The sequence below is a fragment of the Bubalus kerabau genome, chromosome 1 (genome assembly GCF_029407905.1).
Source record: "Bubalus kerabau isolate K-KA32 ecotype Philippines breed swamp buffalo chromosome 1, PCC_UOA_SB_1v2, whole genome shotgun sequence".
Classification (NCBI taxonomy): domain Eukaryota; kingdom Metazoa; phylum Chordata; class Mammalia; order Artiodactyla; family Bovidae; genus Bubalus; species Bubalus kerabau.
This window is the reverse complement of record NC_073624.1, coordinates 155,902,860-155,927,522: the sequence shown is the minus strand read 5'-3', so window position 1 is coordinate 155,927,522 and position 24,663 is coordinate 155,902,860. Positions and strand designations below refer to the sequence as shown.

General features: G+C 43.4%; 1 protein-coding gene and 1 long non-coding RNA gene across 5 annotated transcripts in view; one reads left to right on the top strand and one right to left on the bottom strand.

The window, feature by feature from the left end:
- Positions 1-24,663, top strand: part of KCNMA1 (potassium calcium-activated channel subfamily M alpha 1) — a 771,468-nt gene that overhangs the window by 627,429 nt on the left and 119,376 nt on the right. The window contains exon 19 of one of the 4 annotated variants that reach the window (XM_055537192.1): positions 3,713-3,886. The exons of 1 other annotated variant lie outside the window; for it this stretch is intronic. In XM_055537192.1, the coding sequence (XP_055393167.1) occupies positions 3,713-3,886 (174 nt within the window). Of the gene's footprint in view, positions 1-1,998; positions 3,385-3,712; positions 3,887-9,460; positions 11,608-24,663 lie in introns of those variants that run through there. 2 more of the 4 variants (XM_055536844.1, XM_055536834.1) reach the window with 2 other exon arrangements.
- On the bottom strand, positions 16,700-23,824 carry LOC129621144 (uncharacterized). The gene is made up of 3 exons (XR_008699018.1): positions 23,729-23,824; positions 22,890-23,112; positions 16,700-16,873 (listed from the first exon to the last, which is right to left on the bottom strand). It is a non-coding gene; the product is annotated as an uncharacterized LOC129621144 (long non-coding RNA).

Below are 24,663 nucleotides of genomic sequence, written 5' to 3'. Positions count from 1 at the left end.
TTCATCCTGGCTATCCCTTAAAAATCTTCTGTGGATTGGGAGAAGCCACTGAGTTGAAATGACACTGCAGGGTTCAATTCTTAGAGGCACGCAGCATCTTCACCCAGCTTGGTCGGACGGTCTGTTAACTAGCTGCTCTTCCACACGGATCCACTAGATGTCCTCACAGGTCTACTTAGCATTACCATTGAGATCCTGTGGAAAACTCCCTTTTCTGAGGATGGAGATTGGGGAAGAGAGCATTAGGTGACTAGATAAAAAAAGAAAAGCAGCAAACACCAGAGGAGAGAGGGCACTCTATGTGGCCAGGGAGTAGATAGTAACCTTAACTTCTGTTTTAAATAAATACTGAAACTTTCACAATTGCCCTTTGAAACCTAACCTTGGGAGTTTTAAGTGGCACTCTGATATCTGAAATTAACCTTCAAACCTACATCAGCTCTAAAAGAGGAAACAATCATGGAGACATGGAAATAAAAAACATCAGTTAATTCTGAACAGCCTCAGTTCACTAAAACAAAAACGAAGGATTAGGAAGCAGAGAGAGAGAGTCGAGGCGGATGAGGACGGTGTTTTCTAAAGTTGGAGATCCATGACTTAATTTTGATATAATTTTATTTTACGACTTGAAAGTGTAATTTTACACACAGAGTATCTACTTTTCCTGGAACGGCTACTACCAGAGGGACACATCCTCATCCATTTTTAATTAAAGAGCCTGTTTGTGACTCATAACATGGCCCAGTGGAAGGTTCTTCCTGGCTGGGACATAACATCCTTCAAGCCCGATGGATCACAATCACCAGGAGGAGGTCAGAATGGGCCTTACCTTTTAAGAGAGTGGACCCAGAAGTATATAGGTGAAGACACCTGATGGGGGATCAGTGAAAATGGACTGTTTCAGAAGGAAAGCAGAAGTGCCAGCCTCCTACCTGGTGGCACCTTGGTCTAGATGCTGTAATTCACAAAGGTTTATCAGCGTGTGGGGCTCAGTCATTTTTAACTGTTTCTGTCTTGTCTTTCAGCCTCTCATTGATCATTCTTGCTGATGTTGTGTGTGTGCGGTGGTGCTTGTTTGTCTCCTGAGATTTCTATTTTGGATTTGGTGTGACTGTGAAACTGATGACTGGGAAGGAATGACAAGAAATAGCATGCTTTCTTTCTTATGCATATGCTGCTTTGGAACGTGAGTGCTGACAATTAACATTTAATCTTCTTATAGCAAAAGTTTTTGTTTTTTTTTTTCCTTTTTGCTGCTTTGATTACCAGTTTCAGCCTGTTCCTGCATGCTAACACTATGAAATTTTAGAACAATGCATGGTCTCCAGAAGAGCCAACAGTAACAATTGCAAACAGTCCCCGAGAGGCACTGATTTGAAGTTTGTGTTTCCTCCTGAACCCTTATCAAGTAGGAGGTTTCAATCACCCATTATGATGGGTTTACCCCTGACAAAACCGTTTCAAAAGTTATTCCATCCCTTCCTCCCTCCCCTTGTCCTTAAAGACAGTATACATATAAGAACTTTTTTTCCCTATAAATGTGTCAGAGTCTATTACTGTGTATGAACCCAAAATGGCAGTATGAAAACGAAAACCAGGCACTGTTGCTAATGAGAAGCATAGCATTTCAGAGTTTGATGGGCTTCTCTTCTGCTACAGCATTTGATTAAAATTTTTTTTCAAAACAATTTATCTACAGCGAAACAAAAAATCATCTTCGTTTCCCTCCTCTGTGTAAATAACAAGTCAATATTTCCAGTAAAAGAACTGAGAAGGCAAAAACAAGCAAGTGGTCTGTGAGTTGGGCACCAGATCTGGATGCATTTAAAATAACTTGATTTTCATGTCTTCCACCGAAGACTGTTTTCCCTTTCTTGACTTCAACAACTGCTGTTTGGGGTGTCTGGGCAATCATACCGTGCCTTCTAAATTCTTCTGATTCAAATGCTATAGTGGAGTTTTTTTCTTTTTTTTCTTTTCTTTTTTTCTTTGTAAAAGCTAAGCTCAGGAATGACGCATCGAACAGGGCTGGGGCTGCATGGTGATGACCTGAACAGCTGACTAGCTAGGATGCTAACAGAACCTGTCGCTAGAAGTGTGAGCCAAGATCACGGGAATGGAGTTGCTGCTGAAGAGATCTCTCATCCATCTCCCCCAGTGCCTGTTCCTCACAATCATAACGTTCCCCCTGCTTGACAAATAGACTGGATGGCAAGTCATAAAGGTCTTAGAACAGGACTTGACCCATTGGAGAGATTTAAACCTCTCTTCCTGGTGACGGTAACATTCCAAGAGGGCAAAACCACTGGCCATATTTTAAAGTAAGAGTGTAACCATTTCTCCACTAAGGAAAAAAAATGGGGGAAAAATGACTTTCAAAATGAAAGGTATGGGCACAGGGAATAACACCTCTGCAGTCTAGCTGACTATTTGGCTGTGATGCTTGGAATAAACATGAATTCTTCTCCCATCTTGTGAGAGGAGCAGGCAGGCATGCGCTAAGGATAAGTCATGATGTTTGCCTGCTGTAGCCTCAAAATGAGGTACAAAAGGTTCTCGTTGTGCTGAAATCTAAATTGGCTTGAAGGGTGGAGGTGAAGGGCCTTGAGAACTGTAACAGTGGGGTCCAACAAGTTTTGTAGGTTAGCACTCAAGTTGGATTCCCAGGCAGTGCAGAACCTATGATAGTGGCTTAAGACAAGCTCTCAAGGCCTCATGCAGATCTCAGTAAGATATTTTACATGGGATCTATTCTCTCATCTCATGTTTTGTAATTTCTCCTCTATGCTGGCCAGTATTTTCTGTATAGGAAAAAATTATTGTTAACTAATAACCCTATAACTTTCTGAATTTTTGGTGGGTGGGGAGAGAAAAGCAGATGCGATTTTCATTCTCTGAGCTGTGAGCAGAAAATACACCCATGAGGAGCTTAGTGCATTCCAACAGACCAACATCTCATATGCTTCTGGTGATTTCTTATTTGTGAAATGCTTTTAATGTCAAATATGCAGCGTTCGCCTTGAGTAGCTGCATTTCTTACATGGACAGATTTGGATATTTGTTCTGTCAAGAGTAAATTTAAATTCCTGTAGGCATCATGTAAACTCACTCTGGGGAAGTTCAACAGAGGCATCCTCAGATTCGATATTAACATGTAATCGTTTCACATCTAATTTGATGAAAGCTTATCCCAGCCTCTGCCTAATGCCCAGAAATGGATGGAAATTAGAAAGCCTACATATTAGATATTCTTGCATCTTGCAAAAAAAAACCCCACAACATTTATTGTACCCAATAAGGAATTAATTGATTGGCTGTGTGTATATTCTGTCCTCCTGTATTCATCGTGCCGGGGGAAAAAAATGTTGTTGCGTTTGTGCTGTCTCTAACGTGTGTTGCTTCCTATCCAACAACACTGTTCTCATCCGCCATGCCTTTCCTGTGGTCACTTGCTTTACATAGGGGAGAAAAATAATACGCAGCCGCCTTGGAGGACTCTACAGGCCACTGATACTTTCTCTGCTCTTTTCGATGTACAACCAAACTGTTACCAAGAGTCTCTCTGCATTTTATTTTTTCTGGGTCAAGACTGTTAATGTGAACTAAGACCTGTGTTCAATCCCTTCAGCTCCCTTCCAGCTGCCTCACTGTGTGTGACTTTGCCATTAACTACCGCTCTTCCTCTCCTCCCATCCAACCCCTGTGGTTATAGCCAAGATGTCCATCTACAAGAGAATGAGACGGGCATGTTGTTTTGATTGCGGACGTTCTGGGCGTGACTGCTCGTGCATGTCAGGCCGTGTGCGTGGTAACGTGGACACCCTTGAGAGAGCCTTCCCACTTTCTTCTGTCTCTGTTAGTGATTGCTCCACCACTTTCCGTGCCTGTAAGTTCAACCCCTACGCACAGAGTTCCATGTCTGTGCTGTCTGTGGCGTCATCCCCGTCTCGTGTCGTGCCCCGTGTGCTGTGCTTGCCTCCCACCGCATGTGGTGACGTGTCGCCCTTGCTGCCTGTGTCACTGTGTGTGTGCTGGGGAGGCTTCCCTCCCTGTTCTGTGAACTTAACGTTTCTTGTAAGAGCGTGCAGGCTGTGACATTATAATCCAGTGACATTATTCCTCTCTCCTTTAAAGAAATTAATCTGACAGCACATCAAATGCTGAATTGATACAGAGATGCATGGAAATGTATACCTTCCTCTTTGGGGAAAGGCGTCAGACATTGGATTGGGTTGAAAGGAGGTAGGAAAACGATGTAGAGAGAACAAGCCAACTCTGGCATAAAACTGCTTTTAGTGAGCTTAGATACTTTCCAAAATACAGCAGGGTTTCCATGCAGATGGGTTTTTTTTTCTTTTCTTTCAGTGTCTCCCTAACTTGTATCTCGTTCCTCTAGTACCGGATTGCCTCCTAATGCTCTGAAAAAGAATATCCTGAATCTGCCAACCCTTACAGGCTGGTGGATTCTAGAGTTTTTCCTCCCAATGATGATTCATTCAAAGGATCAGTCCATTACAAACTTCCTTTTCCCCCTGTTTAACTAAGCTGTCTTGTCACAATGGTGATTCTGAATAACAGCAAAAATCATAAGCCAAGAATCTCCCCGGTTTCCTTGTGTCCATTGTACAGTCCTTGGGGTCAGTCTTTGCCCCCCGCAAGCTCAGAGGGGTTACAGAGTCTCTCGTGGTCTTGTAGTGGCAGCTGGCATGTCTGAGCCTCACCACACCCCCGTTCCTCACCTTCAGCATGGACTTTGCTAGTGTTTTACTGAAACAGTCGTAGGTGATATTACTGAAAGTTCCAGCTTATTCACTGAGGGTCCTCTTCTAAGGGCAGACAAGGTTGTGGTTTGCATGAGGACTTGGATGCCTTCAAGGGTGGCTGTCACCTCATTCGGTAGCGTGAACAGTAGAAGCCGATCCTTCCGTCTGTGTTCATCACTTCCTCTTGGAAGCACCCACCATATTTGTTGGTAACCATATTATCCATTATCTTTTCTTCTAAGTGCCCAGAGCTGGTTCAACTAAATTTTCACCAGCAGCAGTTACTTCATACTGGCACCAGGGGGCGGGGAGGGAAGAGCAGTTCGCTCTTGAGAATTTATCCCCATGAGACGTTAGCTGGCTTACATGCTAGTGTTGAAGGTGAGCCCAGCATGATGTGCTTGTATGGCTGTGACCCATGGGGTGTCCTGGGCCGAGGGAGCCCTCATTTCACTGTATGCATTGGAGTGTGGCAAGCCCGGTGCTGATATTTGAACTCACAGTTGAGGTCTGAGACGTTATTTGTGCTGGGAGCAGTCTTAGGGGCCTTTGGAAAAGTCTGATCTAGGACCAGAGAATCATCATTGTCTCTGGTTTGTGATTCACTGCTCCTTCACAACAGTGCCAAGGGACAGGATTAATTGTTTTTACAGTGATACTGAGTAGATGTAGTGTGAGAGAGATTTTGGACTGTCCCAATCACAGTGGCCTAACATCCTCAAAAGGAAATTTCCTTTGAAAATTTTCAGATGCCACAGTATGTGCCCTTACTCCATTCTTCTCATCACAGATCTCTCCAGTTCATATGACACCACCACGGTGAGCTGAGTCACAACCATGCTAAGAACCTGTTTGTCTGTGATATGTGGCAAGACACCAGGTTCAAAGACAGGAGCTGGGGAGGAGGGGTGGTAGAGGGGTGAGCTCTAGTGAGCTCCAGTTTGACCACATCTCTTTGATTGATGGCAGCAAATGTAAGCACCAGCCCCCTCGGTGACCCACCTAAGGCATGACTTCTATTTTGAAGTAACCACCAGGCTCTAAAACCTTGGCCAGAGATCTAGTGGAGAAAAGGAAGGAGCCACTCAGGCTCTAAACTCAGGCCTGTGGTCATGTCTTGGCACTGGCCGCCTCTACCAATCACAGCAAATCTACGTCCCCTGCTTGAGGCCCATGATGCCTAGTATGTGCAATTTCCATCTTATGCAGGCAAAACCATAATTGGAGGGATTTCTCAGCTCTGCAATTTAATCCAAGTGTTGATGGAGACCAGGAGAAGAATTAAGGGTGGGATTGTCCCATCTACTCAGAAGCATCCTGCGCATGAGATTGTTGTCTTTCTATGCATCCAGCATCAGCCCCACTATTGCGAATGTGGAGCTCTGGGCTGTATGTCGAAGGCGTAACTGGTACTGACAGCTCAGGGGGGAGGTTTGCCTCCTCTCTTTCATCAGCCTCCCCGCCGTCGTCACTCCATCATACAAAAGCAGATTTCATCCATCCCTGTGTGAGTCCACTCACCTTTGACCATTAATAATAAGTTAGAAAAATCCATTCCAATTTGAGCCCCTCTGTGGGCCCACGTAAGCCCTTCTTCTCCAATTAAAGGATGTCTATGTCTATGCAGAATTCCGCTGGCAGAGCTCCAATAGCAATCCCCGGCCTCCCCTAGCTAGTGGTGGGGTTGGGTGGTGCCCATTGGACAGGGCTGGTTGCCTCAAAAAGCAGTGGTGAGAGTGGGCTTTTCATTAAATATGAACAGATGTGAGACGTAGAGGGTTTGACAATTAGAAATGGCAGCAGAAGGGCCCTTGCATCAAAGTAAGGTCAGATGGGCGGATCAGATTACTTCTCTTACATTCTTTAGTTGTTCTGAAAATCATCTTGAATTAGTGTCAGCAGAACCATGATGGGTTTTGCCCTTTGTCTTTTATGCCGGGGCTGTATTGTTTCCCAAGACAGTCATTAAAGGTCATTATACTATTATGGAGCTTGCTTTGGTCGTGGTTTCCTAGCTGAGCCAGTGTATTTTGGAGACTCGCTGATTCACTCTCTTTTGCCTTTCCTCTACCTCTTTACTTTTTTTTTTTTTCCTTATAAGGGGAAGTATTTCTGTTTTCAAGGGACATTAAATTGAAATGCAAAGTCCCATTATGTGTTTTCTGAAGTGGGAAAAGAAGTAGCCAGCTCCCAGAGGAGCAGTGATATATTAAAAGTGTTCACACAGTTTTAGAAATCTGCCTCCTAACAGCAGGGCCTGCCTGCTCCGCGCACCTCTCCTTGGAGGCGTGGCCCCCTACACATTCCCTGTGTTGTTAAGTCACACGCTTTTCTCACAGATGTCTCCTTCTGTTGAACTTGTGAGATGTCTGTGAACACTGTGCTGACAAAAAGATTTTCAGAGGAGGAGGAGTTCTTTACAAAAGACCTAACAAGCAATGTCAGAAAAGTTAGACAAGGAGTGACCAGGAAGGACGCATCACAAGACTATTCTGTCTATTTTTGGCAGGAATGAGCCATGCAATATGGTAGGTTAGAATTGGTGTGCATCATTTTGGGATCATTCTGATTCTGTTTGTACTTTGCCTGATCCTAAATAAAAGTACCAGCTATCTTAAAAGATGCTCAGATAGTATGGGCCCCAGAGTTTTCACAAGTAGCTATGTTCTAGTACTCTCAAACACACACACACACACACACACATATATATATGTCTGACAGTATCCACACACACACATAAATATAGATTGAAGTTCTAATTGGTTCCACTTCTCTTCCATATAATTTTGTAAAATAGTGTCTTTTCTCTGTTTAGAATTTATTCTTGTTATTTCAGCCTTGCCTGATATTTGATTGTTAAGTCTAATATAAAGGGGACAATCCAAATTATGATACAGTGACAACATAAGACCCTATTGATTCAGACCTGCTGAGGTCTGCCTGACATGGTGCTGGCCACAAGCCATCAGTAACCCCGGCATGAACAAATTAATCATGAGCTCGAAGAGAAATAGATCTTTCGACTTGCACACGGAAATAGATTCAGCTAAAGGACATGTATGATCACTCACACTAGCCTTTCAATTTACTAATAGTTTAAGCCTGCACAATTACATACACCCACTTGTGCATTGCTGTAGCTAATTTTAAATGGTGCACAACTTTTCTTTTGGGTGTAAATATAATACAAGGAGGCATTCAACTCTAATGGTTTGGTCAAGAGAAGTCCAATACGATTAGGTTGACGGGAGAAATACCAAGATCAGTTTAGTGTAATCTTGAGTCTTGTGAGATAATAAACAAAAATCAGCTTATCCCAAGTAGCCTTTGGTTTGTACAGGCAGAGGATTAATGTTGTCAGTAGAACTAAAGTCACTCGACAGCACTAATGACATTTTGAAGTATATAAAGTCAGATACTAGGGCAGGGGCGCAAATAGCTCCAGAACAGTGTCTGTAATAGGACTCTATGCCAACAGTCACCAATGCCTGTTGCAGGGAGATTTAATTTAATAAGCTGCCTTTAAAAATCAACAGCACATAATTATCTCAGTCCTTTTCTGTAGGTATAGTTTTGGGTGACTTCTTCAAGCTCCCCAATCCTAAATTGTGTTTATTTTACTCTGGACCTTGAAACCAAAGGCTTTTTCTTCCCACGACCACCATCAGCAGTAGAAAGAAAAGGGATAGTCAAAGCACACTCAGCCCAAATCAATCGAAATCATGGTTTGCCCTGTATTTTTTAAAACCCATTAATTCTGGATCCGCAGTATCTCCCATTTGTTCATGCTTGCTGGTGGAATCTCTCTCTCTCCCTTATCCCTCTCTCCCTCCCCAGTGTCCATTTACAGCTACAAATACTGCAGCAACCTTTGGCTTCTGCCCTACCTCTTTAGGCTTGGCCCATGTGCCCTGATTTGGCCAGTTGCACTTCATCACAGGAAGGGAAAAACAGGAAAGCAACTCAACCTGGGAAACCATTTAATCATTCCACGCATAATGGACCTCAATGGGAATCTTAGGGCACTTTTGTTGGTAGAAGGCAAGACTGCAGAAGCCCACGTCTGTCCCTGGATTTTCTGGTAGCCACATTCAGCAGCAAGGTGACACAGTATATTCTTTCCTACAGTGGGCAGCTCACTGTAAGACAGTTTGCACTTTGTAAGACAACCATCCTGTTTCGGCAAAGTTTCCTTCGAAATGAACCCTTTTAATTGTCCATCTCTAAGGACATCTCCATACAAATCATGTTTTTATTCATAATAAATAACTGCTTTTTCTATTATGACACAGGTCTAGGGGAAGCAACTGACTTGCATTTGGGGACCATGATGTGCTCTCCTCTTTCTCTCAAAAATAGTACCATCGAATTCTTCAAGATAAATATGCTGTGAAGAGACACTGCATGTAGATGAAAGAGAAAGGGAACAGTAGGCAAACAGCAGCCAACTTTTTAAAAGAAATCCTTTGAAACAGAGCTGGGAGACAGGAAGTAGAATGGTCAGACTGAGGAGAGGAGAGGGAGCTTTGTGTGCATCCCTGTCTGTGGGACACCCTGCTTCCCAGGCATATGATGCCTTAATAAGGGACTGGGCTCTTCAAGGACAAACCGGAAAAGGCGTTGGCATGCCACAAGGAAGCTAAACAGAAGTCCTTATGCAAGGTGACATGGAAATTATGTTTGCATTTTTATTTCAGGACAGTGACCAGTTGTCACCGTGCTCGCCCTGACAGCTCCTACCACCAGGCAGCGGACCCTGCCTCTTACCTCCATGGTGGAGGGCAGATGTGGCCAGTTGGCTCGCCATCTCCCCCCTCCTCCCCTATCGCAGGCGACAGATGCCAGGGCCAGCCCGCCTTTCACTTGAGCTTTCTTGTCAAGGCTGTGCCTTGAGCCCAAATCCTGACCTTTACTGTATGAAATAAAGTCCTGATGAACAAGCAGAGGTTTGAATTAGAGCAGGCTTGGAGCAAATGTCAAGTCCATCTCTGCCTCCCTCCTCCACCTGCACCAGGAGCCTGGATTAGACCCAGGCTGGAGTTTGCAGTGCCTTAGGCTTTTATGGGTCTGGGGAGACATAACTTATTAACAAAGAGTTATTAAATTTTTATCAATTTTACAACACAATGTAAATGCCTCCTATGAATCTACATTGTATTCATTATCATTTAAAACGTTAATTAAGTCAAAGTTGCATTTAATTTCTCTCTAAATGGGCCTCTGGGAAGAGGCTTTTAGAAACATCTGTGGGAGCGTGTGGCTCGTGGAGACAGGGAATCCCCCAGCCCGCATTCAGGACAGCCCCCTGAGTTGATTGCTATCGCGTGTCTGTGGCTAATTTGTTGTGATGCGATGAGGCATTGTCTTGAATTAGCATCAGACCGAGGATGGTGTAAAGCCACTGGAGAGAGGCTTGCAGGGCGGCGGCCCAGGCTACGCTGCATCCTCCCTGCAAATCCCATCCAGACGGAAATGAGCAGTTGATCTGAGCGCTCTGGTCTCAATCAGGCTTTGGGACCTTCTCTTCTCATATGGTGCCCATCATGTCAGTTGGATGCTTCTCTGATCTGAGATGGACGCTTGTCATCTGGCCCAACAGATTTAGGAGATTTGCCAGCATGCTTATAGGAAAGTTCTCAGCGTTTGGGATCTCTTTGATTCGCGTTTAAGCCTACAAGCAATGAAGCGCAGAACGGCATAATGGGAACTGTTTTCAGAATAGAGTGGATGTAGAGAGTACACACAGGTCATCCTCATTGGTGAGGAGGGAAGAGTGGCTACTAAGATTTGCTGGAAAATCACTTTCCCCTTTTGAAGCAAGGTTGACACCTCTTCTCTTAGTGTATATATCTTGCATCATCTAGGACCCAAGGCTTGTTTATGTAGCAGTGCTGGGAATTGGCCAGTTGCTAAACTTGGATTCACATTAAGACTAGCCTTAGTATAATATCTGCTCTTACTATATATTTCAGTCATGTCTGTTTGTGACCTGTGACCTGTAGCCCGCCAGGCTCCTTTGTCCATGGGATTCTCCAGACAAGAATACTGGAGTGGGTTGTCATGCCTGCCTCCGGGAATCTTCCCAACCCAGGAATCGAACCCACAGTTCTTATGTCACCTGCATTGGCAGGCAGGTTCTTTACCACTGAGCTACCAGGGAGGCCCTTACTATATGCAAGGGACTCTGCTAACACTGTAAGGGGGTGTGTGTATACATGTGTGTTTGTTGTTGTTAAATTGAACACCCATGTAGCATTTTCTGCATTGCAGGTGCTATTCTGTGCCCTTTACAAATATTATTTAATCTTTACCATGAGGTAGTAATCTTTATTTTCAGTTGAAGCAATTGTAAATGACACATCTGTGCATTGACAGATAAGGCAACTGAGGCACAGAGAGGTTAAGAGATTGCCAGGACTCACACAGTGAGTCAGTGGTGGGGCTAGATTTGAGGTCAGGCTGGATGGTTAGATCTGCAGCCTTTAGCAGATTGACTTACTGAAGAAGATGGATAGGTTGGTCTGTCTCCAAGGAAGGGGAAGAAAGACGAGGGTTCCAGTCCTGAGAGCTGGAGATAGTGTGGAGATTGTTGTGAGAGAGGGAGGGCAGTGTAGGGGCCTGGAGGCCACCTCCTGTTGGTCAGCTGAGGAAAGGTTCCACAGGACGGAGCAGTTCAGATGTGCTTCGGGGAATGGGAGGCAGAGAGTGTCCTGCCTCATAGCATGAGAGAGGGTGTGGCAGCAGAGGATGGGGGCTGGTGCCTCCCAACAGCTGGCCACCCCGTTTGGCTGGAGCTTGAGACCTGTGCCCGGGAGTGCCAGCAGAAGAGCCTTGAAGGGTGAGTTGTTGTTCAGTTGCTCAGTCGTGTCTGACTCGATGGACTGCAGCACACCGGGCTTCCCTGTTCATCACTATCTCCCAGAGTCTGCTCAGACTGATGTCCATTGAGTCGATGCTGCCATCCGGCCATCTCATCCTCTGTCACCCCCTTCTCCTCCTGCCTTCAATCTTTCCCAGCATCAGGGTCTTTTCCAGTGAGTCAGCTCCTCGCATCAGATGGCCAAAGTATTGAAGCTTCAGCATCAGTCCTTCCAATGAATATTCAGTGTTGATTTTCTCTAGGATTGACTGGTTTGATCTCCTTGCTGTCCAAGGGACTCGGAAGAGTCTTCTTCAGCACCACAGATCAAAAGCATCAATTCTTCAGTGCTTAGCCTTCTTTATGGTCCAACTCTCACATCTGTCCATGACTTCTGGAAAAATCACAGGTTGAGTAGGGCCCTCTTATTAGCATAAAAAGCATTCTAGGTATTTGCTAGGGGAATGGGCCATAGAGGCTTTGTCTTGGGAAGACTTCCATGGCAGGCATGGAAGGAAGGACTGGACCTGAGGAGGTCCTGAGTAACCCCTCTGTGAGAATGAAGAAGACCAGCGAGTTGGGGCTATGCCAGGAGGAGGAGGGAGCAAGCTCCCCTCAGAAGCCCAAAGAAGGAAGACTCCATCTAACAGCCTCTAGGACTCGCAGCTGAAGCACATTATCCAGATACAATTCCAAGAAATTAAATCCTTTTAAAAGAAACTTGAATTAATGGCACTGAAGTGGCTGAATTCCATTAGTTAAATTTCTTGAGCTTAATTCTCCCCAGGTGACCCAGCAGTCACTGTGATTCCGACTGGGGCTCTGTGAAGTTGTCTTCTAGGGAATTTCCTGAAGTCATGGCTGGGAAAGAAGAAGAGGGCAGCAGAGGATGAGATGGTTAGATAGGATCACTGACTCAATGGATATGAGTTTGAGCAAACTCCAGGAGATAGTGAAGGACAGGGAAGCCTGGCATACTGCAGTCCATGGGGTTGCAAAGAGACACCACTTAGTGACTGGATGACAATAAAAACAATATGGCTGGGACTAGAGACCTACTCGGAGAAGGCAATGGCACCCCACTCCAGTACTTTTGCCTAGAAAACCCCATGGATGGAGGAGCCTGGTGGGCTGCAGTCCATGGGATCGCTGAGGGTCGGACATGACTGAGTGACTTCACTTTCACTTTTCACTTTCATGCATTGGAGAAAGAAATGGCAGCCCCCTCCAGTGTTCTTGCCTGGAGAATCCCAGGGATGGCGGAGCATGGTGGGCTACCATCTATGGGGTTGCAAAGAGTCGGACACAACTGAAGTGACTTAGCAGCAGAGACCTACTGGGCTGCCTCCACTGCCCTTTGTCTTGGGGATCCACTCCATCAATTTTCTTTTTTGAATCAGTATTTCTTTTTCCTCCCTGACCAGCCTCCCATTTTCCAGCAAGACCCACATCTTGAGTGTGTTGGTGGGGATAGAGCCAGGCATCTCTGAATCAGTGGCATGAATGGCCTTGACCTAGGCTGAGCAGCAGAAACAAAACCAAGGAGGGCCACCATCGGGGCATGTGACCAGCCTAAGGGTCGTGACTCAAGCTGCCTGCTGTGGCTTCAGTTAGAGCTCCTGGGAATTCTTTTTTAAAATCCCTGTGTATGGCAAGGCAACTTTCTCCTCCCATCTTTCTCAGAAACACAGAACATCTTCCATCTATGGAGGGAAGAAAATAATCAAGTGCTTCACATCCCATTCACTGAGAATCCACTGTCATTTCCAACCACTTATCCGACTCCAGTGGAAATACAAAACACATTTCCTGTGAAGTATGGCCACACAAAATCCGAGGAAGTCATGTGGCATTTCTAAGTACCATGGTGCAATTTTATTTTCTTTTTCATTTCTCAGTGCACATGAATTTGATCTGAGTTCACTGTGTCTGTATGTGAGCATACAGGACTGGAGGATTTATGCACACCTTCAACCCCAAAAGGTGGTTGAAACAGCACAGAAAAGCACACGAATCCTGAGCTCTCAAGCAGCGATAGAGCATGCATGCTGAAAATGCCATGTTCTCAGAGGTCTACTCCTAAACCAACACTTTTCTTTTTTGGGCCATGCTACATGACTGATGGGATCTTAGTTCCCTGACCAGGGATCTTGAGCCTGCACCCCCTGCAGTGGGAGTGCAAAGTCTTAACCACTGGCTGCTCCCTCATACCTAGATTTACCTTGAATTACCTAGATAATCAAGGAATCATCCATCCTCACATTTGCTTACCAAAATTTTGCTTCTCCAGCCAAACATTTTTTCAAAGAGAATCTGAATGGACAGAAACAAGTTCAGCGTTGTCAGATCCACACAGTTAAAATTTCAGATAGCATCAAAAAGACTTTTTGATAAATAGTGCCTCGTTTGCAGAGAGCTTCAAGACAAACCCCTAGATTTTTGTTCTGAGGAGGCATTCTTCTGATGTCTAGCTCAGATGAGCTGGGGGAAAAGGGTCTGGAGATTCCAAAGTGGCCCTCCTTCTCTGATCATTTCATCTGGTCATCCATAGGAGGAGCTACCCTCCCACCACCAAGGGAAATAGCAAAAGGAAAACTCTTCCTACCTCTTCTCATAAAACGGAAAGTCCTGGTTTTATCCCGTTCTGTAGAATAGGATGAGATACTATACACCAAATACTCCTAAAGCTAAAGAGAAAACCCTGTGCACGAAGTGGAAGCTTTTGAAGCAGGTCTGCGTCAGGGACAATCAGCTACACTGGAAGACTTTGAAGTGAAGTGAGAAAGACTGCTCCTCGGAGCTGGAGCCACATAAGATGGTACCTACAGGGGCGCTCTGTAGACCACCAAGCAAGGGCTGTCTTCTGGGAGTGGAGCCGACTGCTTGCCTGAATGTGATCTCCATTCGAGCCCTTGCCAGCTTTCTGGGCTGGAGCCAGTTGGATTGCCACTCAGTCAAGAAAAGACCTGGGGAACTGCCTGCCTTCCCTCCAGGGCCAGAAATATACTACACTCACATTCTTGGCTGAGCTTTGTGTTTTGGCAAAAATACCTGAATAGGAGATGGCCTGAAGGGTTCCAGTTCAGTAAATATTTGATGAATGAATGAATGAAGGATTCTCAGCCATCGGCTAAAGGAATAGAAGGTCTGCCAGAAGCCAGACGACCCCAGATCTGTGAAGTTTCCTAAAACTTTCTAAGCCGCTTACAATATAGTATGTACATCTGTACAGATATAGGTATACAGATGTAATGCATGTGTGTGTACAAGAAGATTCAGAGGGAATAATACAGCAAGAAAAAAGAAAAACTAGGACATAACTGAAGGATCTTGAAAAATCATCAGCTAGGAGTTACAATCCATATTCTTTGTGAAAGTTCAATACTGGGAAAGAAGATCTAGAAACAAATACCAAAAAAAAAAAAAAAAAAAATCACAGTAGACAAAAACCACCAGTGTTTCAAATGAGGAAAGACAGGGATACCACCATACAAAGTATGCTCATGTAGTGTGTTTATCCCAGAAAATCAAGGACTTGTGGTATTTGCATTCAGTTTTACTAATTTTGATGAACTTGGTCACTTTCATGTGAGTCAGGGTGACACAAACATAATAATGCATCAAGCGGGGTCATGTGAGAAATGGGTCCATTTGTAGAGAGCTGTGACTATTTGTAGATGACCCGGTCAACCTGCCGAAATGTGGAGACACATCTAAGGCTGCTCATGGCTTCCATGTGGCTCAGATAATAAAGAATCTGCCTGTAATGCAGGTGACCAGAGTTCTATCCCTGGCTTTGGAAGATATCCTGGAGAAGGGAATGGCTACCCACTCCAGGATTCTTGCCTGGAGAATTTCATGGACAGAGGAGCCTGGCAGGCTGGGCTACAGTCCATAGAGTTGGAAAGAGTCGGACGTGACTGAGCGACTAACACTTTCGCTTCATGACTATTAAGATCATTGACACTGACTTGTGGGCAAATCAAGTCCTGCAGCACCAGAATGACAATTCCTCTCGCCTTAAGGTGTCCGAAGGCTTCATGTCTCATGGATATTTTCTATTGTATCATTTTTCTGTGTGTTCTGCTCAAGATAAGAAGTAGGCAGGGAGCTTTCGCCATTGCTCACAGAGCAATCCCAGGATGTAGCAAGTGTTCCCTTACCTTTGAGTGGTTTTGAATTGCTCTCTGCATTTTGTCAAGGTTGATCTGGTCATTTCTTCAGTGCAGATGAATCAGTTTCCACATATGGCTTATAACATATCCAACTGAGAGAACTCATTCACAGCGATTCTTCAAAGCCCAAGCCCTAAACAGGTGTTCCTGAAAAAGGAGGTACAATGACCTGCAGAGGAAAGAGATGCACAGTGAAAATGACAGAATGAAACTTGCCATGAATGCAGATGGGGAGGAGGTAGAGATTCAGGTCATGTGGCCTGGAGGTCTAGGGATGTAGATGTGAAATATGCAAGGTGCTAGTTTCTGGGAGGGCCGCTCCTTCACAGATTTCTTCCATGAACACAAAGATGGGTCTCTGATAGGCTAACATCTCCTGTCTTTTCTCTACATTATAGTAGGGAACTCCCAAGCTATTCCCACTCACTGTGTAGTGAACTAAGTGATCTCCTTGGCAATTAAAGCTTGACATTCTTGGGAACCTTCAGGCAGGGAAAAAGAAGGAGTGAGATTTGTACATTTTCTGGGGACTTAGAGAACAGTCCTGATGCAGTCATGTTTTGATCTGTTCACCAAATGGATGTTTGGCAGATGCTGATTGCTATCATAAGAATAATGCCTTAGGCACCGACATTGTCTCATTTTATCTAGGCAGTCCCAGAGTCGACATCATCCCTTGCTCTCAGGGGCCTTTGCACCAGCTCTAGAACCTCTCTATTCCTTAGTCTCCTCTTCTGAAAAAAGGAGACAGTAATAGGGCCTCACGGACCAACTGTGACTCTGTTTCTCATCATTCTTTATCTTACTGAAGTTGCCTTATGACTTTTCCATCTCTAAAGTAGGCATAGAGATAGTGAATTCAGTGTATTTTTGGAAGAAGGTTGGAGAGCAAACGAGGGGAACAGAGGACTGGGAGAGAGAACGTTTCTTTCCTTTTGAATTCCATCAAAATTTCTTTCTTGATGGTGATCTTGACCTCAGCTGATCTTTGAGGCCTGAGTGGTGTTGAGGTTTCATAACATCACCTCTTCCAAATTTCTTTACAAGCAGTTGGGCTCTTCTGCTTGTTGATTTCCCTGTTAGTAAGATTAGTGCAAGGATCAGGGTCAATGGTACCAAATACCCACACCCTGCCTTTGTCTCTTTCTTTGAGCAGACCTGATGTGGGGACAGTCTAGAGATGGCTTGAGTGAGTATTGATACACATTTTGAAATCCTAAGGGTTCTGTGTGATCCTGCTCTCTCCTCCATCCTACTGATGGCCAAGCCATCTAGTTTGATCTCCAGATTACATTTCAAGCCCTCTCTTCTCCTTAGTGGCATTGCTAACTTCAAGCCCTCATTTTTTCTCTCATCTGTTATACTACCGCTGCCTGCCACTTAATTAGTCTCTCTCGCCACTAAACCGCCACTGCATTTATTATGTTAAAGCACAGATTTCATCATGTTGTTACCCCATTTAAAGGAGAAAATAATAAACTTTTGATGGCTTCTCATTTTCAATAGGGCAACCTCCAGCCTTCAAAGCCCTTCACAGTTTGACGTCAACTTGTTTTTCTAGTTCCATTCTCCATGTATCTTTCATCTAACTTTTCTTTAAAAAATGTCTTGTTTTCGTTATAGACACATTTGTATAACTTTTCCCTGTGCCTGTGACTCCTCTGCTTTTCTAGCTGATAGAAACTTATTCATCCTTTAAAGCAGAGGCCAGCCAGTTGTGGCCCTTCTCCTTGTTTTAGTAAATAAAGTTTTATTGTAACACAGTCACAGCCATTCATTTGCATATTATCAATGTCTGCTTTCAAGTCAAAACCACAAAGCTGAGTAGTTGCAACAGAGAGCAAAAGTAAAATAGTTACTACCTGACCTTTACAGAAAAACACTCGCTGACTCCTGATTTAAGCACATAGTTCAAATATTGCCATCTCTGTGAAGACTTCTTCACTGCCCCACCCCCCTCAAATGGGTGTGTCTTCTCTAATTCTGTTAACAGTTCCTATAAGCCTCATTTATTATTTTAAATTGGAGGATGATTGCTTTACAGTATTGTGTTGGTTTCTGCCATACAGCAATGTGAATCAGTCATAACTATATATGTATGTATGTGTATATATACACACACACACATATATTTATATACACACACACCCTCCCTCCTGAGTCTCCCTCTCGCCCACCCCATCCCATCCCTCTAGGTCATCACTGAGTGCCAGGCTGGGCTTCCTATGTTATGCAGTAACTTCCCATTAGCTATCTATTTTACACATATGTATCAATGTGTATATATATCAGTGCTACTTTCTTAGTTCATCCCCCCTTCTCCTTCCCCTGCTGTGTTCAAGTCTGTTCTCTATTCTCCACTCCTTCATTGAAAATAGGCTCATTGGTACCATTTTTTGATTCCATATGTATATGCATTAGTAAACGATATTTGCTTTTCTCGTTCTGACGTACTTCACTCTGTGTAAAAGGTTGTATGTTCCTCCACCTCACTACAATGAACTCAAATGTGTTCCTTGTTATGGCTGCATAATATTCCGTTGTCTATATGTACCACAACTGCTGCATCCATTCATCTGTTGATGGACATCTAGTTTGCTATAAGCCTCATTTAGAGCGGTTTTCATACTGAGCTTTGTAGAAATAAACAATGTGCACACACAACTCTCCTTGGTCTTTGGATTCCCAGTGTATTACACACAGCAGCCAAGGCACACAGTAGGAATTCAACACAGATTTGCTGAATAACATATACACTGTGTTGGGATTATGTTTCCACAGTTTATTAGGCACGAATCTCAAGAGACAAGAGGAGATGAGCTTAGAGGTCTTGCTTCTTGTTTCCTCGTGCCGTCTTGACCAAAACATTTGTTTCTGAGCAGCTGCTTCCTTTGACTGCTAGAGTACTCTTGAAGAGCTGGATGCAGAAATGACCACTGTTTCTTCTTTCTTCCACTGCTTCTCTGGTAGGCTGAGTGTTTGGAGTCTGTGGTCGATCTGGGGATGCTGATACATTCCCTTCTGTATGTTATCAGGCCTTTGAGTCTTAGTGGTTGAGGTGCGAGTTGGGAATGCATGGCAGACCAATTGTTTCACTCCTCCTGGAGTAACCTCACAAAGCCCTTCAGATCTGCAGTACATTTCTAACTCAAACAAGCCACTTTCATCAAACTCTGATCCCCCATTATTTGAATTTGTCCCAACTGGTTTGAAGGCAGGGCTTGTACCTTTAATCACTCAGACCCCAGTCAGCTGCGGGGACCTTCTCTCGCTGTGTTAATACACTGGATGACCCACTCAAGTCTCTACAGCCCTAGATTGCAGAGTCCCACACACCCTCCACATCTACCTGGAATTGCTTCTGGCAACCCTGTCTCTCCCCATGAGTGGGAACCAGCTGAAACGGGAGAGAAGATGCTCTCTGCTCATGCTCGAGACCCTCCTCCTCAAGTCCCCTGGGATAGGTAACTGGAGATGCCGTAGGCTTACAGGAGGCACTCTGACATTTGATTCTCTTTACACATGTCTTACCCAACTTAGGTGGAAGAATGGAATGTGGAGGGATTCCACAGTTCCCATCAGAAAAAACAAAATTGAGTATGTGTGTGTGTGTGTTAAGGGATGCTCCTTTGGTTGCTGGACCAGCTTCTTCTTCACTGTAGTTGTTAGAGATTAAATCTCAATACGTTTTTGAAATTAGAGCAGGCTTCCCATCAGCTGAATGGGCAGTGGCACTCACCCACTTCCCATTATGATCCAAGAACAGCCGTACCTTCTTCTTAAGCTATAGAATGTTATCAGCGTGGTCGTTTGGCTTGAGATCAAATCACGGCAACATAGGAACTGTCATTTTTCATTTTCTGGGGTCCTTTGATCCCATTTGGGGTTTTTTCATTTCAAGTGAAAAATTTGATTCCTATTTGGATAGATCTATCCTGTAGAGTGCTTTTTAGTTTTTTTCTGTTAGAGATCAAATCAGACTTGTAAGTAGTGTGGTCATTAGTTATCACCGCCAGATTTCGCAGCCTGCACTTTATTTCTGTTCTTACAAAATCACCAGCCTTCTCTGTTGCATACCGATCACTTGCCGTAAAGCCGCAATATGCCTTTCCCGGGTGCTTGGATGTTAATTTATTTCACAGTTTCCTTTGCTGATCTAATCAGAGTCACCTATCACATTCCTGTTTCTTCCTTTTATTGCGGTCCTTTGCTATCGCGTTTGTATGATCTTTTTCTGGAAAAAATGACAGGTACTGTTTCTCACTCTATCAGTGACTTATATGCTCTGTGACTCCTATGGTGCCATTTAAAAAATATAACCTTTTACAGATGCAATCTTAGTTGTTTATAACACAGGTTTTGTTATATGAGAAAATTCCCTAAGTGACACATTGGTTTAAGTCCAGTTTTTAAAGATGGGAAAAATATTCTCTGCAAAAACATTTTCCTCTAAATTGTAAATGAAGGGAAAGCTCCCATTAGTAAGATTATGATGCATTTTTCCTTGTTTCTTAGTACATTGAAATGTGTGAACACCATTTTTATATAAGTGATCAAGTTGTGGAGTTTAATAACATGTTGTTAGAGGAAAAAGAGCCATCCCTTTTGATTTATTTGGATATTTACTGGGTGACTTACAGTGCTTTACGTATTAGAATTGGTTTGTCAACAATTAACATTCTAGGTTTTTATATAACCCATACTTCAGGTAATAGAGGATTATTAAACTGCAACCAGTGTGTTAGAAATCTGCCGACTGGTAATAAAATTCTTATGTATAACAGCAGCTGAAAAATACTGCTGTATATTTATGCATAGATTGCAAGATAGATGATGGCCCCCACGCTGCAGAGGGCCTCGAAACGCCGGTCTACCAGCAGGTGGCGCTGCTCTTCTATAAATGAAACCTTCCTGGATCACTCTAGGTCCTACCCTCAGCCATCCACTCCCTGCTTTTTCTTTTACAGATTCTCTCTCCTTTATTTCTCTGCAATGAATTTCTAAAACTATGTTCATTTGTTTTTCTGTTGAGGAGACAGCCCTCAAATAAGGCAACGCCTTTAAATTGCAAAGATTTCCTTAAATCCAACTTGCTTGATTTAAGGCTCATTTGGAACAAGTCCTAGTTAAATAACTGTTGCTGTTCTTAAAAGGTAACTACACAATACCATATTTTCACCCCTAAGACTGGATTACCTCTGCCATCTGATCATTGTTATGCAGCAAGTCTCATTCTTAACTAATGTTTATTTATACGAATTAATTTCCTAGGCTTCATTCCATACCAGGATAATGAGGGTCATTTTTATAAAGGGGGCTTTTGTTCCAGATTAATGTGCTATATAAAAATGATTTTAACATAATGCTCTTTCATCAAGAATTACTTTGGAATCCAAGTTAACCAAAGAAGGTTGCTTTTCTCCTTGGGCCAGGACTAAATTTCTGACAAACAGGCTCAGAGGGTTTTTTGCTTTTGTTTTCTGATAAGATTATCCACACAAAGGCTGATCAGCTGGTCAACAGTGAGTGGGGAGAAACAAATGTACAGGCAAAATTTACTTTTGTTTTTTGTTTTTAATCCACCCACGGGTAATTTTTCAATCTTTTAAATTTGTTTAAAGACATAACTACATATTTTTACTATTTTTTTTTCTTTAATCTACAGTATTGCTTTTTTACAGGGTGTTTGCTATAAACATGGCTTATTTAGGAGACAGTGGATTTATTGAGATTATGTAACGGGGAAATTAAAATACATTCCAGGATGACTCATATATTGGGTTTATTTTCTTCATTGTCAAATGGAGAAATTTCAATGCAAATATTTTACTCTTTTTGTAATTTAAAACTTTGAAACAATTAATTTTGGGAATCCTATAGGAATTTTTCTCTGAGTTTTTTAAAAAACTTTTTCTAGGCATTCTAATCTAAAGGGGTGTAGGTTAAGGATCCAGATGACATCATGTACATTCTTATTTTATCCACTTATATGCTTTTGGCAGAGAAAATCCTGAAGTGTTATTGGTTAGGTGAAACCATGAAGTATAGGATTGGGGGCAACATTTCCTTGCAGTGAATCCACTTGAAAACACTGGCTTTGTTGAAAATGTTTTTCAAAGTATTGATTGCAATCGGTTTTGTAGCTTCAAGTTCTGTGTATATGGACTGGGATCAACATGTATAGTTGAAGACAGGAAATAACCACCCAGGGTCAAGGGTAGATTTACCTGGCTGGGCTTTGAGGAAGCAGCCTGTGGGTTTCACAAGACCCCTTTCCCAGGCATTAAATAACTTTATTTTCCTGTGAAATATTTTACTCTCTAGAGTAAAATCAAGGCCTCCAATAGACCTGGACGGTTGCCAGGGGTCTCTTCCTTATCAATTCCGTGCACATGTGTGTGCATCTTGTCTTGAACCTTTATAACTTCTAAGTGGCCAGAAAGAAAGTAGACTGAATTACGGGGATTTCTGGTAGACTTTTCCAAGATGCAAACCTCATACTGTCCTCTCTGGATCTGAGTATTGAAATCAAAGGAAAAATACCTTCCAGAGGATTCAGATTATTACTGTATTATCCAAATCCCGCCATTTGGATTTCAAAGCCTGTACACTTTCTGTGTTCCTATGTCCCCCAAATGTGCCTTTAAATAAATCTTCCTACTCCAGCCAAACTGCTTTTCCTTTAGTCCCTAAACTTAATGACCCCCCATTTCCTTGTCTTTGCTCCAGCTCACCTCCCCACCCAGCATGCCCTTCCCACCCCTGGTTTATTCAGCATCACAGCTTGAGTGCCAGGCCCTGTGTTTGGTTCTGGGGATACACAGGTGAATGAGACTGACATCTCTCGCCATCCAACTCTTGTTTCCAGTCTTATTTTCCCTGACCTCTCAGACCTTTTCACCCTTTCTCTCTAGGGGGCATCATTTAGCCCTCACTTGATATTATCATGCAACCTTGTTATTTCATACAACTTGTGAATTTTACCCAATTATAGATAACTCTAATGCAGTTGGCTTGTTACTCCAACTAGACTTGTGGATCTATTTTATTGTACATCTTGAAAAAGATTTTGGAAAAAAAGAAATGCCTAACCTCTGATTCCTCAGGATTTGTGTTGAATTGCTTTGGTGTTCTGTAGAGTTCTCCAGTTTCTTCTATTGAAAGGAGGAGTTGAGAACCATTTCCCTTGGACCAGAAATCCTGCTTTTCCTAGTCTTTAGTGCTTTGGGTTGAGTCTTTGGGTAGGAAGTTGTGGATAATTATTTGTGGTTGTAGGGTTATGAGGCCTTCAGTCCATGGCTGGCTCCTGTGATATCTGGCAAGTAACAGAAGAGAAGATTAAGCCCAGAACCGTTACAAAGCAGAGCTGAAAAACTCCTATGCTTAATTAATGCCAGTCCTCAGAAGGGGAAGGGTCTTGCCAAGGCTACACAGTAAGTCTAAGCTTGGACCTAGCTAGACCTGGGCTCCTCACCACTTGGCTGTGCTTTTTCCCTCTGCAATGATACCTCCTTGGTAACTAGGAGTTATTTCTTAGAAACTTTACTAGGGGCTCAGCACTATAAGAGATTCAGAGATTTGTAGATTGCATTATGAAACTTACATGTCTAATTGGGGAGAAGGCATGGAAAATGGGAAACAAATAATAATGCAAAAAAAAAAAAGAGATATCAAAGGGATGTGAGATGAGAAGTGCCAAGGGACTTTAAAGAAATGAAGGATTCTGCCTTGTTAGAGTCATCTGGGAAGGCTCCCTTGAAGCAAGCTAACCTGTTTCTTGAAGGGTGGTTAGAGTAGGGAGGTGAAAGGAAGGAACAGATGAGGAGTCGCCACCCCTCTACCTCATCATCCCCCTGGCCCTCCTATCATCTCCCAGGCACATGCCCCAATCCCATGACCTCCCACGAGAAATCCAAGGAAAAGCCCCTCACAATCAGGCAACATGAATTTCCTGTAATTTAGAGGGAACAGTGGGGCTTCTCCATGTTTCCATCTGACTTTCATTTGTTGTTGCTCTGAATGGTTCCAGCCTTCTTCAATTGAGGCCCTTTTAAACGTTTTCTGGCTTTTCTTGTTTTTATGACACTTGGCATAGCCTAATTATTTTGACCCGAGCAGTTCACTGGGGCCATATGAAATATGGGACAAAGGTGACTGTCGACAGGAGTAGAGAATGGGGGTGGAGTGGTGAATCTCACCCCATTCTAGTAGCTGGATACCAGCTCAGTTGCCTTGGGCAGAGGAGAGTTTGTGAACCCATTTGAGTAGGAAAAAATCAAAATAAAGCAGATTGGCCTTGTGATGGTGAAGAGCTCTAATTACTTTGACTTCTCAAAGCCAAGATAATAATGATGGGTAACATTTATCAAGAGCCTGCCAGGAACTCTTCTTAGCACTTTTCAAGCTATTCCCTTTTCTTCATTTTTTTCAATCTATCCTCACCACCACCCTGTGAGGAAAGATTATTCCCAGCTTATAGGTGAGAAAAATGAATTTAGGTAATTTACCAGATACTCAAGTTCAGACCGAACAGAGTGGTTTCAAGTCCTGTGTGCTTAACCATTCTCCTCACTGCAGCTCAGTAGTAGTTGATGTATGTAGAGGGATCTTCCACCCCAATGCTCCTTGTCTCAGGAATAGCACGCTTCAGTGCCACTGGAATCAGAGCCAGAGATGCTGACACGGGGTACCTGCCATGTGACTGGGGGTCCAGGAGGCAGCATGGGGGTATTTGAGGAGCTGGTGAGCTCATGTCCTGTGAGACAGTTACCTTCCTAGGATGGGAGCCCAGTCTTTTGCAAGGTTTTTAAACAGTTAAAATCCATATTTTTTTGGATAATCTTTAAAGATTATCCTACATGTAAAA